General features: G+C 43.0%; 1 protein-coding gene across 1 annotated transcript; it reads left to right on the top strand.

The window, feature by feature from the left end:
• The first annotated feature begins 1,295 nt into the window (after positions 1 to 1,295).
• LOC127218792 (eotaxin) lies at positions 1,296 to 7,119 on the top strand. The gene is made up of 3 exons (XM_051179779.1): positions 1,296 to 1,553; positions 5,871 to 5,982; positions 6,372 to 7,119. Exons 1-3 carry the CDS (start codon positions 1,478 to 1,480, stop codon positions 6,475 to 6,477), a joined length of 294 nt encoding a protein of 97 aa, XP_051035736.1. The 5' UTR covers positions 1,296 to 1,477; the 3' UTR covers positions 6,478 to 7,119.
• Positions 7,120 to 14,819: the final 7,700 nt, after the last annotated feature.

Genomic DNA, 14,819 nt, shown 5'->3' with positions numbered 1-14,819 from the left:
TTTAAAGGTTTCTGAAATTGTATTTTTGTGTGAGGTGCCTACTGTTCCTATTTACCCGAGGACACCAGGCAATCACACCACATTGTTATCAGTTGCTATTTTAGTTTTAAATATTTAAGATATTTACTCAGTCTTGTCTTTTCCTTCATTTTAATCTACCATCTCCTAGATCAGCAATTTTCAATTAGATGTGGCTATCAAATTCACTTAAGATGTATTTATTGAAATAAAGATATTAGAGGGTTCTGCTTTAGTGGAGGAAAGTCAAGGTCAGAAGGCATTAGCTCATATTTTTTTCTGAAAGTTCCTTGTCAATAGTGGCTGCTGCCTGGATCAGAAGTTTTGGTGGGGTTCTTGGAATGCTGCGCTCAGGGTGAGCAAGAGCAAAGCAGCCAGAGGGTTTTGTTTTGTTTTGCTTTGTTTTTTGTTTTTGATTTTTTTTTTTTTTTTTTTTTGGTACAAAAACCACGAAATGGACAAGGCAGAGAGCAGACAGTACAGATAACCTGCATGTCAGCAATGGGCTCTCAGCAAGACTGCTCCAGAGTCTCAAGTCATCATACTCCCTGGCTTTCCTTCTGAGGGTCCAGCAGGTGGAGCTGACTGACAGGGCAGGGCCGTTGGGTAGTTTTCTGTTTTGACTGGTAGGCTTAGATTGTGTAAACCTTTGCTTGCTACACATAGTCCTTCCCCGTGATGCATCTAATTTTCATCTAATGCATAGGGTAGTAGAGAATTTTCCCTAAAAGTTCATGCTGGGGATGTCACTTGCCCATCCAAGCCAGATGCACCCCTACTCCTGGTCCCAGGATGTATACTAGAATGTATTTGAATAGTTGCTAACCAGGAAAAGGGGGTTGCTAAGGAATTGGAAGGGATTACCAGGGCAAAGGAAGCAATTGTTTTCTTTGGAGAAGGATGTGTACATAGCTTGGTACAGGTGGTGGTCCTGAGTTGCTAACCACTTAGAGAGAGAGAGAGAGAGAGAGAGAGAGAGAGAGAGAGAGAGAGAGAGAGAGAGAGAGAGTCTGTCTGTCTGTCTTGTGTGTAGCTCAAGCTATATGATCCTAGTTTTCTAAGCTATCCCTATACTTGCTGCCTCCCATGATGTTAACACAGAGACCAAGGAGGACTCTGAAAATCCACTGGTTCCCCTATGTGACTTCATTCCATGTCTTCTTTTTCATGCTGCATAATGATAAATTACATTTCATAATCACATAATCTCTTCCTTTTACACTCCCATCCCCGGCAGATGCCAAGTCCCACCCATGGGTTTGTGTTTCTTTGTTTTTTGCTATCTTTCCAAGAGCTGGCCTGTGCTCTGCTGCTCAAGACCCCTCCTTCATGACCTTGTGCAGGCAAAGTCTTCTCTGGAAGCTTCCACCCACTTTGCTCCCTATAAAGGTAGACAGAATTGCCAGCAGAGCAGAGAGCCTGAGATCAGTGCAGAAACTTCCAGCTGTCTCCCTCCACCATGAAGATCTCCTCAGTGCTTCTGTGTCTGCTGCTTGTGGCCGCTGCCTTCACCTCCCAGGTGCTGGCTCACCCAGGTAAGTCCCTTCCTTCCTTTGAAGGATGTCAGCATTTACTCAATCCAGAAGGCAGAACTTCTCAGAGATTCACTGCTAACTCTGCAATTCAAAGATGGGACAAGGAACCTCGATCAGAGAATTGACAGTGATCCACCTCTCTCTCTCTCTCTCTCTCTCTCTCTCACACACACACACACACACACACTCACACTCACACTCACACACTCACACACACACACTCACACACACACTCACACACACACACTCACACACACACACTCACACACACACACTCACACACACACACACACACACACACTGAGGCAGGTGCCAAGTGCATCCACAGTCTCCCCTCACACTGTCTGGGTATGGCAGAGTGAACATTTGGACAGTGTGACATAGAAGGTCCTATTTTGGGGGAAAAGTTTCTGCAGGATTCTAAGACAGCAAAACTGGCAAAACTGGGAAGGGATCCCAAGACACCCTCTCAAATGGGTTCATCTTGACATCTTGACTCCGTTCAGGAACCTGCTGTAGGTGTTTGTGTCTTACCCCTTTTTTCCTGTCTTTGGATGACTTGCCTTTCTGGATGTGAGCTAATGCAAATCAACCGTGGCTCATTGCAAATAATCTCATTGCATGTGCTCAGATTTTGTACCTCTTACTCAGGTTCTCGGGCTGGTTAGGATAGCAAAGGAAAGGAGAGCTTCATGGGCAACACTTGCTAGTTCAGAAGTATCGCACGCCGTTTCATCTTCTTCCTTATGAACAAAACCGATTAAAGCCTCCAGCCAACAAAAGTGGCCAAGAGTGAAAGCCTACTTGTGCACAGAGAACAGACAATGGAGAATATTTGATGACTGGTTCTGAGACTATCACATCACTGTGCACTCCTCCTCTTAATGAGGAGTGTATCAGAGTGATGGGGCCTTTCTGTGTCTTGTGTTCTGGCCAGGAGAGAATGATCTTTGATGGTCATGTCTGGGATTTTGAATGAGTGCATTTATTAAGTACATAGCAAGCCAAAGTAAAGGAACACATGGAGAAAGCGAGAGAGAAAGAGAGCACAAAATATCAACTCTATTGTCCAAAACCTTCAGCAGAATTGACTAGGGGAGCCCCTTTAAGGCAGTCGTCTGGGGTTCCCAACAGATAGGGTCTCTCAGGTGAGGTTTCCAAACCAAAGAGCAAATAATAACGGAAAGAACAGTTAAATTGGGGGCTCACAATGCCCATCTGAATCTGACTGGAAAGTACAAACAGGGAGTTCCCTCTTTGTACTTCCATGGATGAGCTTTCCCATGGCTCAACATCTGGCTTCTCTTTCCAGCAATAAGTACTTTTACATCAGGGGATAAATGGTGATAAGCTCTCTTGGCAATATGTCGTTTTTTAACTATTCTTAAGGGCATAATATTTCATTCCTGGGTGTCTGGCTGTTCCTTCTTCCCTGTCACAGAGCAAAGCGATCTTGAAGAACTCTGTGAGATAGAGATGTTTTTGTCAGAAACTGAGGTGTGGAGGTGGGGTGGGGGGAGGGGATGGGCAAGTCCACTTCCAGAGCCATCTTGCAGTGATCTCAAACAAGAAGTAACAATTTAGCAATAGCTCTTAAATTGCCTGCATGTTGTTATATGGTGCTGCCATCTCTGTTACTACTTGCGAACAAGTAAAGTGGATTGATTTAACACACTGTGGGATGAATGTATGGCACTATATACTGGCAGCCCTCAGTAGAAGGAGGTGAACCTGGTGATGAGGAGTTAGCAGCTTTTGTCTGCTCATTTGAAGTTTTAGGGCTTAGAATCTGGGTGGCATCAGTCATAAATGAAGGATCAAAGAAACTAAGTAGAATTAAAATAAAAAGATGCTGAAGGGTCTATTGTCTTATGAATGATTTATGGAAGAAACATACCTCTTTAGCCATTGAAGGAGTCAGGGAGTGTAAGAAACTTTTTGCTAACAAGTAAATGGATATGGCTGGGTGTTTATCTGGAGTGTGTGTGTAGGGAGGTATCTTTTAAAGGAAAAGCATTAAGCCCTCAGCTGGCTTGTTGTTTTATAGTGGGCCTTTCTTCTTTGATAGTTTTGACCATCTTATGGAACATAGGGCTTAACACTGGCCAGGAGAAACCAGTCAGTAACAGAATTTGACAGCTTGCCCCTTTTAAACTGGCCAAAGCCAGTGAATGACTGTATTCACTGTGGTTACACTACCTTTTATGTGTTGGGTGTTTATGTGGTTAACCACAGAAAAACTTCTTTTTAAGTCACAGGATACTCTTTAGGGGATTGCTCTTGGGTGCTGGGTGAAGCGCCTTGGTTCCATTAGTTTACTTCCTTGGTTTCCTGTTACTTGTGCTCTCTGTAAGGATGGCTCAGAGCTTGCTGACCATATGGCTTCCTTTGGAAGCATAGGAAACACATCCTTCTCTGGAGACTGTCTGTTGCTGCGGGGTGTGTACTGCTTAGAGTCCAGTCTCTGGAGAGTCCATGGTTTCTCCAATAGAGAGGACTGGTGATTTGGAGAGATTCCCACATCCAGGTCCTAGCTTAACTTGGAGGCCAAAGGCTAAAATGTTGGCTCTAGTTTCTGGCCTTCTTCCTGCTGCTATAGACCTCCAAGTTGTGTTAAATCTTGTGTGACATTTAAATAAAGGTTAAACAAAAAATTTTTAAACGAATCCTGATTTTGCTAAAACATAGTTTTCCCAAGTATGAACCAGTCTAACAAATTTAGCAAAGACACAAGTAACTACATTGCATATTTGGCTTTTGATTTTTTGTAAATGTTGCCACAAGCAGATCAATACCTGTAGAAATTTTAAGAACTTCCTGTCATCAAACCTACAGGATCATTAAGTCCCATCCTCCATGCACCTTGTACAATTCATTGATACCTCATGTAACTTGGATTTGAGCTTTTATTATTTTGTCTTATCACACAAAATCCATATTTATTTTTTAAAAAATTTCCCACTTAATAAAAATTTAACCTCATATTTACATTCTTTTAAAATCCTCCATTTCATCTAGTTACTTTAAGAATTCATTTCTGTAAATAAGAATTGAATGTAAATTATATACATGCTACTGTGTATGCTTGACCATACATATTACTAAGTTACCATGGTTTTTTACTTTGGGCTTTTGTTTGTCTGTGTTTGTTTGTTTCTATTGTTTTTAAGGCAAGCTGTCTTACCATTTAAGTTTTTTTTTTTTTTTTTTACCTTTCTCCTCTCTGGTTTTACCATCCTGAGAATGCTCTAGAGCTATGGCCAGAGACTGCAGGGAAATCAATGGCCTTGATCAGTAATGAACACTTTATAAACAAGAAAAGGCCAAAGGAAATGTTTACAGAGAGGCAAAATCTTTACATGTTAACCTCGAGATTATAGTTTTAGGCAGAGAAGATGGTTGATCCCTGTTTTAGGGGTGGACACATGAGAAGGCAGGGGTCCATGGGTGCATCTTTACTCCCTCCATCACTGGCCCCCCATTGTGTATATCTCCTTTCACTTTTTATGAGAGTCACTCCTCTAAAACAGAAATGGCAATTCACAAATCTTGCCAACAATTATATTCCATATCATTGGTTTGTGCAGAGTACTTCTTAAACACATACCAAATCAAAGTAATATTAAGAATAAAAGACACACACACACAGAGGTAGGAGCAGGATACCCTCAGATCCAGTGCTCAAAACACCCAGTAGCAATCAACCTGGGGGAGGGAGCCTTGCTGAAGCTGTCAATTGGTGTTCCCAGGGACAGAGTAGAGTGCCCCTCCCTGGAGAGAAAATATAAGAGAAAGGTAACATCAAACTGGGAGCTGAAAACCAGCAGAAACTGACTGTGGAAGCCCCTGAGTCAGTCAGCTGAAGTCTCCCACTGAGTACTTCTGCATGGCTGAAGCTTCTCCATGTCCTGTTAGGAACAGTCTCCATTCTAGCTGTTCTCTAGGACACACTACTGTCCCTTGTCATCTGTTCTGCTATTCTTTCCCCTCTGCCACAGAGTTAGATGCTCATGCACCCCCTTCGCCTCCAGACAAGTCTGAAATGAAATCTGGCTTCCTCCGGGGCCAGATTCTCAGCAAGCTCAACAAAATACCACAGTTTAACCAATATAATGTGCGTTACACCGTGTTGCAGGTGATGGGGACCATGGGGGAGGGGAGTGTCCCACATCAAAGGTACAGGGCTTCATTATTTCACCTCTACCTTGATTTCGCCCTTACCTTCTCCTAACTTTTTTCCTACAAAGTCCTGTTTGAAAATACCCATGGATCACAGATGGCTCATTCTCCTATCCATTTCTTTCTCCCCAAATTTAGGCTCTATCTCAGCTTCCTGCTGCTTTGTTATGACCAATAAGAAGATCCCTAAGCCACTACTGAAGAGCTATAAAAAAATCACCAACAGCAGATGCACCCTGAAAGCCATAGTGTGAGTATACAACCCTTCCCCCACCCAGACACACAAACCTCTGGCTCCAAACTTATTTCCAAGGCACACAGTCAAGAGCTGTGTCCTGATTAACAGCAAACAGACAGTTTGACAGCTGTAACCCAATCCATGAGCTTTCATAGCACAACTAATTTCATCCCAGCTCTCTCCACGGGAGCTGTTTCCTGGCCAAGTTAGATCTTTCAAGTAGAGAGAAAATATACTGGACCATCAAGAGCAGAAGCCAAGCCTGGAGCCCCATCCTTCCTCTGTCTATTGTTTTGTACCCCTGTGACCTTTACATCCCATAGCAACTGATCCAGGAGGGTCTGAGGAGGAAAGGGGAGACTTTTCAGAGTATCCTCCTGACTGTTTGCTCTCTTCTGCAGCTTCAAGACCAAGTTGGGCAAAGATATCTGTGCTGATCCCAAGCAGAAGTGGGTTCAGGATGCCATTAAGCACCTGGACCATATCCTCCAAACTCAGAAACCGTAAACAATCCTGCCTTTTGAGACTAAACCAGAGCCAAAGAAACACTTGATTCAATCTCCATTCCCAAGATCTGCTCTTGGGTCATCTCAACATCATTCCCCAAGAATTCGGCTTCATTTAGTTATGGGTGGAACTGGAAGTCATTATGTTTGGTGAAATGAACTAGACTCGAAAAGATTGTGTAATTTCTTAAATCTACAAAATCTTAAAGGGGGATATGAAAGTAGATGCCAGATTATTGAGGAATGCGATGGAATAGGATGGAGGATAATTAAAAGGTAAATACAATCAAAGCAGCTTATGGACATGTGTGAAAATGTCATAATATAATCCATTCGTTTGCACAATTAATATATACTAATTAAACTATTAATATTTTAAAACATGTTACATTTATTTTTCATTGATAGCTGTTCTTTTTGTTGTTTGTTTGTTGGTTTGAGACAGTGTCTCACTGGATCACTCTGGCTGACCTAGAACTCAATATGTAGGCCATGCCTAGAACTCAATAGGTGACCAGTCACAGAGATCTATCTGTCTCTGCTTTCCAAGTGCTGGGATTTTAAAGGCATTTGCCACCATGCTAAGCCAAAGCGTTTTGTATTAGTATAAACTAATTATACATAATAAAATATTTCACAACAACCTTTTCCTACATGTCATTTTTAAGAGTTAAACCTTTGAGGAGATTCTTTTGTGTGAGTCCTGATTAAGTCTTCTTGTGGTCTCCCCATTTACCTGGTAAAGCCCACCATTGTGGAAGTGTTTTTGTATTGTCAAGAGGATGTTGTTATTGTGGATATAAGGTGTGTGGTGTTAAATAGAAATGAACTTGTTTGGGCATTCATAAAATTCTTGCATCTTATTATCACTAAGTTGTGTCTTTTGTTTTTGTGTTGGGGTATTTTGTTTGTTTGTTTTTCTTTTTCTTTCTTTTCTTTTTTGGGAGGGGGTGGAAATCTCATTCTGCGTGGGTGGGGTAATGCTGGCAGTGGGAAGAGAACTGTTTGTGAGGTGGGGCTGTGCTTCTCACAAAATGACTCTTTGACTTGGCTGGTGTCTATTGAAATCCAGATGTTCCATTCTGGTCCTAGGATTCTTGCTTCTATTAGCAAGGTCTCAACTACACACACACACACACACACACACACACACACTCACACACTCACACACACACACAAACACACTGATCCAGTCACTCTGTAGGCTTCCCCCATAATACCTGTGCTCAGGCTGTGAGACCTGCTCCTATCAACATGGTCCCAATTTCAGGATCCTCAGTCAGTCTCTCTGCTGGGATCCTCCACCATGATGGAAGGTCATGCTTGTTCCAAGTATCCCCTGTGACCCATTGCAACCACCTGTGGTAAGTTCCCACATGGACTTTACTTCTCTGTCTTGTAACCCAGACCACACAGACAATGCAAACATGGGGAAAGATGAGAAGCCAGGTGACCCTGGACGGCAGGCTTGGATAAAGGCTTCACAGGCATATTACCTGACAAAAGCCATCATAAGGAGGGAAGAGCCTATTTTGGCTGAGAATTTGAAGGTAAAATCCATTGTGGTGGACAATATGGCAAGAGCACATTTATCTGCAGCTACAGGAGGACAAAGCAGCTGATCTCACAGGACCTGCAGTCAGGATGCAAGATTGATGCAGACTAGCATTTCACTCACTTCCTCCTGCTTGAGCATCCTGGCTTATAAATAGTGTTGCCCCTCCCCCTGGGTAGATCTTCCTTCCTCATTTCAACCTTTCTGGAAATCCCTTCACAGACAAGACCAGAGGCATCCCTCCTATGTGATTCTAGGTTCTGTCTATATTAAAAGATGAGGTATCACAAGATTAAGCTATGTGTAGATGCATAAACAGTGGGGGTCTCCAGGAGGCATAACCATCCAGACCGAGAAGAGTCATTGCTTCAGCCAATACTTAGGAGTGAGTGACACTTATCAAATTCACTGGCTATCTCCCCTAGGTACATATGTTTGAGGTGGTGGGAAAACCAGGAAAGAACATGGAGACCAGGCTGTCAGCTTGGGGAGTTCAAAATGTGGTTAAGTAGGGTGAACATAATCTTTCATCACCCAAATTGGGGTAGTTTTCAGAATGAATGTGAGCTATGACCAACTTCTCTTAGAAAACAGATACAATCTGGTCAGTAAACCATTACTCTGGTCAGAACACACACTGTTTCCAGTTAGTGAGAAGAGAAGGTTTGTGGCTAAAGAAACTTCAGGAAAAACAGGTGGCTATGGGCAGAATGTTGAGAGGAAGAGGGAGAAGTAGTCGACAAATTACATTAGGTAGGCAAGAAACTGTGTGTCTGTGCATGGGGCGGGGGTGATTGCTGGTAGATAGACAGGGAGAAGGCAACTACAATAGTCCAATGCCAGAAGAAGAGCTGCATGTTGAGAAACTGGTGACAGAAACTTCCCAAACTCCACCAAGCTTCAATTAAAGCTACTCTCTAACATAGCAGCCTACAAAGAAAGGCACTAGACTCAAGCTTCACACATTTGAGAGAACCCAGCTGAAGGGACATGAAGGGACATGCTTCCTGGGTAAGCAACTCAAATTTGTGTTCTTCAGTATCTCAGATGGACCAGCATCTGCCTTCATATAACTCTGGTGCCTAGCCTTTGAGACCAGCTCTGTCCGCAGGGGTTGAATAGGTTGTAGCTGCTTACTTATATAACTGCATCATCTGAAACGGCCAGTCCTGGCCTGAAGCTTGCTGGGTTAGGCTATGTAGAGTAGGGTCACTCCATTACACAGCCCCAAGTGACACCACCACACCAAGCTCTCCTGGGACCATGGTCACCATGACACAAGGCAATAAAGAGTTCAGCATCACTTGGGAGAATGTTTTGGGAGGTGGGTGATCTCAGTTTACAACTGTAAATGATCTCTCCTATTGTTATTTGGGGTCTTTTTAGTGTTAGTCTGATACTTTCTTTTGGGTAGGAAACTAAGGACTCAAGCTAATAACCCTATAAAATCATCCACAGTGAGAGCAGTCTCTTTATGAAATCATGATTTCCACTCATGGCTGGCAGAGGACACTACATGCTGAGTAACTAGGATCCCTAGTCTATCTTATACTGAACCTTTCTAGAAAGTTTTCTGCAAGACAGCTTCTAGTAGCAACTACATAATAGCTCCCATTCAAGAAAGAAATGTTCCTGACTTCACATAAAAGCCCTTTATCTCTTCTATAGCCTAGAAGACCATCTCTCCACACCAACCAGGGATGAGATGCATGCTCTGGAGACACATAGCAGCCATCAAGTAGCCTTAGGGCAGCCCACTGGGCAGTCCACAGATACCTCCTGTGCCAATCAAATATCAAGGAGACATCAGAAAAGAGGAACAAAGAGGAGAGACACCCTTTTTATGTGAAGGATTGAATAGGATTTGGTTACACTCCTCATAACAAGCTTTCTCTCCTACCTTTTGAAGAATCTTGACTCCATTTCACCTCTGGCAGATCACAGCATGAATTGTCTCTGGAACAGAAAGTCTGCTGTACACAGCACTGTGCATGCTGGAGCCTTCGTCCACTATACAGACTCCCAACAAAGGCCTGGGCTGTCACTGGTCTCTCTAGGAAGGAAACTCCTGGATGATAATATTCAGACAGAGTACTGTAAAGTGAGGAAAACAGATAATTTTTGTCATGATGTAGTCACAGTCAGCTAATCCTGCAAAGAGCACCAGAATAAGGCTAACCCAAAGTGTGGGGCCTGGCTCTTATATACCCCATTTCTTGTCATGGCTCAAGGCTTCAGGAGAAGGTCCTGTGGTGGAGACCTAGTCAGAGCTGTTGGCAGCTCACACACTGAACGAGAGGGAAAACCTGGGCATCACAGCAGACACCATTAGAGTCCTCTCTTATCTCTGTTCAAATGCATTTGCTCACATTTGATCTAGAAAATCCTAGAAGTCTTCTGAGCCCCACCTCACCCCCAGAAAACTCATAAGAGAAAGCTTCAATCTCCTTCCAACCACTGTGGCTATGGGTGCTCTTGAGTCTGTAAATGGTGCTCACCTTCCTCAAATCCTCATTTTACAGTTGCCCCAGCCTCAGCCAACACCTAAGCTAGGCCAGGAAGCTCAATTGCCTTGTTGACTGAGACTCTCCCTGCACGAGGATTGAACCTCCAGCCATCTTGTTCTTCTGAAGGAGCACAACCTAGCGACATGCCTCATTTGCTGCAGTGCATCTGCTATTCTACAGTGAAGTGAAGTGGGACATTACAGCAAGGGGTCCCAGGAAATGGTGCTGGCTGAGGGACTGGAGCCAAAAATGGCAAACTCACACCTGGAAATTGTTTGTTCCAGTTAAGATGAATCATTGCCATTTTCAGGGTAGAACCTGTACACATTAATCAGATGCAAGGTTTCTGCTATAGCTGGTTAGGTTCCTGGATGGATGGTCCCACAGCAGGGCTCAGCATTAGCCTCTGTTACTAGCCTCCCATGCTGTCAGCTACATCAATCTTGGTGGGCAGGAGCCCTTGCCAAGGGGCCCATGCATTATATAAATCTGCTCCTATGACTGGTTTAATCATGTTCCCATCATCCCAGCACTGTGTTAACAAATACCAGAGGCTGGTCAGTATTGGTCATTGGCCCATTCTGTTCCCTTGAGGTCAGTATATCTTCATGCTGTCTTGAAGAAAAAATGCACTATGCTTTCCCATTGAGGTTCTGTTTCTCTTTGATCAGGCCCCTTACAAACCATCCTGACCAGTAATCGTTATCCATGACCACACAAATAGTCACATGCCACACAATGATGCTCTGGTCAATTGCAAAGAGCATGCAGGAGGAGAGGGTCTGGGAGACCATGTGTAGAGAGACACACCTAAATGTGGCAGTATCATAATTCCTTGGCATGAATCTGCTTTTGGTGCAGATACTGTGAACATTGTTGAAGTGATAATAGAGGGGACTTTAGGATCTCACATAAACTTAGCAGATGACATGGCATGGGGTTTACAAGGGTTTGCTTTTGAACAATTTTAAAAGATCTGCTGCATATAACAAACTGTTGAGTGGTGTTACCCATCGCAGAGAAATCCTCCATGAAAGAAAAAGTCAACACAGCAAATTCTACTGCTGTCTCAGGGAGGCTGGAGAGATGACTCAGTAGCTAAAAACAATGGCTGTTCTTCCAGAGGATCCAGGTTCAGTTTCCAGCACTCACATGGTGGTTCACAACTGCCTGTAACTCCTATCCCAAGGGATCTGATGTCTTCTTCTGGTCTCTGAGGGCATTGCATGTTCATGGCACACACACACATATGCAAGCAATACCCATCTGCATAAAATGAAAGTAAATAAATATAAGAAAAAATGTTTACTTCAGCCACTCCAACATTTAACAGCCAGTCATCAAATCGGTTGGCTTCCATTGAGAACCATTCAACACCTTCCACCAGCAATAAAAGGTTATAACTCACTGAAGGCCCTGATGTTCATTAGCGTTTCAACAATAAGATTGATTTGAATGCATGTACACTGTTTTCAGACATGATTCCAGTACATGTTTAATGGATCACAGCAGAATCTAAAAAGCTAAATTTTGTGTGCATTGAGAAATTACAACAGAATTCATGTGCCTGTCTTCTCTGGGATATCAATTTATTGCAAGGGTTTGGAATTGGATACTCAGTGTGTGAGGTATGCACAGTACACAATACTTCACAAAGACAATGAATTATGATTTGTTAACTCTATAACTCTCACTATTTCTTTTAGAATATGATGCTTCTAGTTATGCTTTTTGTAAAAAAAAAAAAAAAAGAAGTGAATTCTAAAATGATATGCTGTTTCCACCATCAGCAGCCTCAAGCAACTCAAACTGTGTCTCTTGATTGCATCATTTTCTCTGGTGCTGATTCAATCTCATCCCATTCTGTTTGTTATAGCCTATTAGCATATCAGATGGTCTCACTAAGTGGCCCCATCAAATGACTGACCTTAAAATGAAATTAAAAGTGACTAAGGATCACAAAGGTGGAAAAACAGAGGCTATCACTCTCCAACCATGTCCTATTTTATCATAGCTGTCATCCTGGAGAACAAAAACAAAGTAAAAGAGGCCATTAAAGTTTCTGCTTCATTAAAGTCATTAATGCAAGTTCAAGAATGGCCTGCATCAGAGCAAGTTGGGCTGACTAAGTTGGAGGCACACAGAAGCAGATCTCACCTCAGTTCTCTACTGATCTTAACCAAAGTGTGACAGTTGTCAATGTTGAGAAGGCTGGACCTGATTATGATGTTGTATTTAGAGCTAGCTCCAGGGGAATTTCACATGGTTCCAGTATTGGTTTTCATAATGATCTACAAAATTGAGCAGTGAACCTTTGTGTGCTTTTATGAAGATGATTGAAGAAAACCAATCATGGAGGGAAATGGCTTGCCAGAGGAAATCTCACAGAACTGTTAGCCTATTACCACACAGCCTGGGTGTACAAGGCAGTGCCAATAGGTTCATCTTGAGGAACTTGTAGTGACCACACACTGGCCAAATCTGATGGCGCATTTCTCAGAACACTGTCATTGTCCTTAATGTGCCCTTAAGTGATTACATTCTAACCCCAGGTATCTTCTCTTTCTATACCCCCCCCCCAAAAAAATATGAGCAGAAAATATCCCCAAACTGTATCCACTGAAACCGTATCTATTGGAAAGATGATCCTACTACTTTAGTCTTTGAAGGCTACTCTTCAAAGATTGATACTCATGTTTGCCTTTTGTCCACACATGAGGTTAAAGCTTTCAGGAACTAAGCTCGGCCTTGCTCTGACATCACTCTTCATAAGTGACTGATCAGGCAGACATGGTGGGGTGTCATGGCAGGGTGGCTGCTGTGGAGATCTGAGTTAGCTCTTTATCTGGCTTGCTGTGTCTTGTTTGTGGAGATCTGAGTTAGCTCTTTATCTGGCTTGCTGTGTCTTGTTTGTGTTCATCCCGGTGGACCAACAGTTTCATCTTCCAGGGGATTGCTGCTGGGCCACTACATAGTATGACTGGGCAATACTGGCCACAAAGTCATTCTATTTCTCACAGCAAATGCCAGTTCATACAGAGACAGTTAGTTGAGACCCACAGGCCGCCAGCACCACCAAAGATGGGGGAATGTCTTTTCTGATCCTGGTGGAGTTCAAAGCAGAGCAACAGGGCAGCCAAGGCAAGAAGTAGCCTGAGACAAGGCTAGCTCATCATAGCTTTCTTCTGTAGCTCACATTTTCTCCCTGAGCTTTAGGTTCTACCACCATAAATGGCATGTAAGTCTAAGAACTATATCCTAACTTCTATTCAGGTACTTATTAAATAGCCAGGGATGTGTCTAAAAGCACAAATTCTAAAGTGTGTGTATGTGTGTGGGCATCATGAATGTCCACATATATGCACATATGACATTGTTTATGTGTGGAAATCAGAGGTCAACAAATAGCAATCATTTCTCTCCTGTCACCATGTGAGATGCAAAGATCAAACTCAGGTCATCAGGTCTACATGCAAGCACCTCTATCCACTGAGCTGTCTCACTGATCCCCAAGCACAGATCTTCCCCCAAAGACTCCCCTTGCCACCATAGCCCCCTGGACTTTCTGCAGCTCTGACACCCCATACTTAATCACACTGGAAAAGCAGGGATAAATATGCCTGCCAACAAAGGATTTAATGAATAACAAACAATCAGTACTGTATGTTTAGGGGTATGGATACTTGCTGAGCAGGGGCAAAGGACACATCCATAGGCCTTGTCTCCTGTGGGAAAAGCACCCAGCTTTATTAAACCTTGATACTAAGAGCTTTATGATAACCACCAGAGAAGCAGTGTTTACACCAGATTTATCAGGAGGATTAAACTCATTAACATACAAACTCTAAAGTCCTGGCATGAAGAAGACATTTTACATGAGTAGCCAATTTTAATGCTGTATACACTCTTGCATTAAAGTTGGGTTTCTGGAAACATTTATGACAGCTGTTCTCAACCTGTGGGTCTCAACCCCTTTGGGGGTTATATATCAGATACCCTGCATATCAGACATTTGCATTATGATTTATGACAGTCGCACAATTACAGTTATGAAACAAAAATGAAAGAATGTTACAGTTGGGGGTCACCACAACATGAGGAACTGTATTAAAGGGTCTCAGCATCAAGAAGGTTGAGAACCACTGCTCTAAGATGTGCCAAGCAACTTTGAGAAAGCCTTGTAGTAAATCCCAATGCATTCTCTTTAGTGGGTAGCTAATCTGAAGCCCAGGCATTAGGGATACAGATAAGCTCAGATAGACACAGGACCACTGTGTGAGA

Source organism: Phodopus roborovskii, unplaced genomic scaffold, assembly GCF_943737965.1.
Source record: "Phodopus roborovskii unplaced genomic scaffold, PHOROB, whole genome shotgun sequence".
In the NCBI taxonomy this organism is placed as follows: domain Eukaryota; kingdom Metazoa; phylum Chordata; class Mammalia; order Rodentia; family Cricetidae; genus Phodopus; species Phodopus roborovskii.
Note: the sequence above shows the minus strand (reverse complement) of the source record. Positions and strands in the feature narration are given on the sequence as shown.